This window comes from Octopus bimaculoides, chromosome 3 (genome assembly GCF_001194135.2).
Source record: "Octopus bimaculoides isolate UCB-OBI-ISO-001 chromosome 3, ASM119413v2, whole genome shotgun sequence".
NCBI classification, from domain to species: domain Eukaryota; kingdom Metazoa; phylum Mollusca; class Cephalopoda; order Octopoda; family Octopodidae; genus Octopus; species Octopus bimaculoides.
This window is the reverse complement of record NC_068983.1, coordinates 43,782,894-43,785,834: the sequence shown is the minus strand read 5'-3', so window position 1 is coordinate 43,785,834 and position 2,941 is coordinate 43,782,894. Positions and strand designations below refer to the sequence as shown.

The following is a 2,941-nucleotide window of genomic DNA, read 5'->3' as shown; positions in this document are numbered from 1 at the left end:
ATATATATTAGTTTGCTTTAAGAATGAAAGCTCTTAATATTTGAATTAAAAAATAAATTATGACCACGAGTGCAAATCCCTAACCACGGGGCCATGCATCTTCGCAATGTTTCAGATAAAACCTGAAGACACTACTCACGTCCTCCATCATATTATATTGGCTTGAACTTTCAAATAAAACCACGCTGCGTTAGTTCAACTTTGATGCTTCTTGATCTTGTGCTGTGTAGGGATAGGCATATGAAAGAAGAACCCCAACGTTTCCTTCACGTGTCATAAAAGGGATCGAAATGATGTTGCGGTAGGATTTGCACTTCGACCAGGTAAAAACCACACCGGCAACGACTACCCAAACAGACCCATAGGCTGGAGGATTATCGCCTGAGTGGTGTAAAAGTATCATCGACCAACAAATGGTGGATGCAATGACGTGCTGTTAGAATGCACGCCTCTCCCATATTTTTACTACTTCTTTATCTCATACTTACCGTAGCATTGGGTACCATTACCGAAGAATCCATTGTTGCAGAAGCAGTCGAATACACCGTCTTTTATTTTACAGGTCGCGTCTTCATGGCAAGCATGATTAGAGAATTTGATTGTGCCATTCTGTTCACAGAACGCCTTCTCTGAACAATCGTTTATTACAATTTGATCACCTATCTGAAAAATAACGACGTTTTCAGAATCAATAAATTTATCAAAGGAAACGAAAACTCTGCAAGTTATTTATAGTCCACTAATTCATACTAACACGGAAAAAGGAACGTGAAATGAACGATTGAACACGCGCGCACACGCACACACACACACACACACACACACGATGGGCTTCTTTCAGTTTCTGTCCTGCAAATCCACTCACAAGGCTTTCGGCCGGTCCAGGGCCTATAGTAGAAGACACTTATCCTAGTGCCACGCAGTGTAACCGAACCCGAATCCACATGATTGGGAAGCAAGCGTCTGTAGCAGATTCGAAACCGAATCGATGAATTGCCGAGTAAGAGTCATGGCTTAACCATAATCATTGATCAGCTAAGTTACTGACCAATCAGCGTTGAGCCATCACGTGATACAGTCTTCTAGAACTTTCTAACGTGGCTTAGATGAATTTTTGGCGCTAAAACTTCAGAATGTTGGAGGCCACCGTTACGAAAACAACATTCTTATTTTCATTTTCTTTTTTTAGCTGGAGCAAAAACGGGATGCTAATAGTTGTTTAACAACTACTTATTTAACCGAGAAGTTGGCAGCTACAGATTTGCTGTCTTGAATTTAATATATTTCTCCAATCGTGACAGTGTAGTCACGGAGCTACACTAACCAGCTATTTTGTCATAACTGCAGAGTTTATTTTTTTCCCATCTGTATAAATTATTGCTTGTATTCATCATTCATAGACCAACATGAAAAATACTATGTGCAGTAAATAAAACTTCTATTAATTGTTCACGAGGTGTTGTTCAGTTGCGCAGCTAGTAACTCAGCACAACCACATAGCGAATAAAAAAGTAAAACTCAACAACAAAAACAACAACATCTAAAAGACATCTTCATGACACGTCTTAACTACACAGTCACATAAAACCAATACACGTTATTCACATTTCATTAAACAGAGTATAAAAATCATGTTGGTCATACCGCATAATATACATCGTTGTAAACGCAACCGCAGTCGCTCGGAAGTATACATTCATTTTCTTGTCGGATAAATCCTTCTTTGCAGAAGCATCCTTCAGAACATTGTTCTTTTGAATTGTTTAATTGGTTCGCATTCTGTTCAAAGCAAGTTTTAACATCTGTTAATTTTCCACAAGTCTTCCATATTTGGTTCGGTCCACACTCCTTGTCTATATAAAAGTACAAAGTCGTATTATATATGTGTGCGTATGTGCATATATGTATGTATGTATGTATGTATGTATGTATGTATGTATGTATGTATGTATATATATATATATATATATATATATATATACATACACATATGCATACACACATACATATAGTAAGAAAAGAATTTTAAAAAGGCGATTATTTTCGCGTAGTGAGTTGTAATGCAAAAATAAATAGGAAAATGCACACAGTTTGCATAGTTTTAATATATTTTAAATAACTGTTGTGATAGTCGACCGGTTTCACTTTCGCTAATCATGATATTGGAATTATTACAATTCTGTATTTTCTTAAGAAGATTTTAGCACATGTTCTTGTACGAGTTTGTAAACGTATCAGCATATGCAAAAAATATAAGGGCAGGTAACTGGTCATTGTTATTATTCGGGACAGGGGAGGTAATTGCACATTTTTGGGGTGAGATAAATTGACATAAACACATGAGTTAAAGTAGTGAAATAGAATATGTACAGCGATGGATATGCGATCAGTCGGAATTCGTTAAAACAGATTTTCTCTGTGGAAGGACACGTTTCTTGTTGCTAACTCTTACCTGTTTCCAAGAAAGCTATTATTACATTTCTTTGGCTAGACTACAGGGTGGGTGGAAAGTACTCTAGGATTAGAGATTACTTATAGAATTTTTAGTATCACTGAAGTCACGACGAAAACGTTTCTTAAACAGACTAATGGGAATTTCTTATTTTCTTATTGTCATATTTCTTATTTCTTATTTTCCAGATGGCCGGTCGCTTGACTTTGATGCAGCGAGCTAAGATAGCAGCACGCTATGAAGTGTGGAATTCCATTGTTTTGGTTCAGAGACGGTGGCGTGCATGGAAAGGTAACATGCAGCACTACGTCCGGAGACGATAAAATGTTATCATGCAAAGCTGATGACCACGAGCTCTGTGAATGATGCAAGAAGAGGTAGCCGTCCAACCACATCCCGATCAGCGGAGAACGTGGCAATAGTGCAGGAAATGTTTAATCACGGCCCACACAAATCAACACGTCAAGTAGCTCATGAAAGTGAACTAAC

General features: G+C 37.7%; 1 protein-coding gene across 1 annotated transcript in view; it reads right to left on the bottom strand.

Moving 5' to 3' along the window:
* Positions 1-2,941, bottom strand: part of LOC106875361 (uncharacterized) — a 142,593-nt gene that overhangs the window by 18,745 nt on the left and 120,907 nt on the right. The window contains exons 42-43 of the mRNA XM_052966732.1: positions 1,645-1,923; positions 489-663 (exon numbers count right to left, since the gene is read on the bottom strand). Coding sequence (XP_052822692.1) covers positions 489-663; positions 1,645-1,923 — 454 coding nt within the window. The remainder of the gene's footprint in view (positions 1-488; positions 664-1,644; positions 1,924-2,941) is intronic.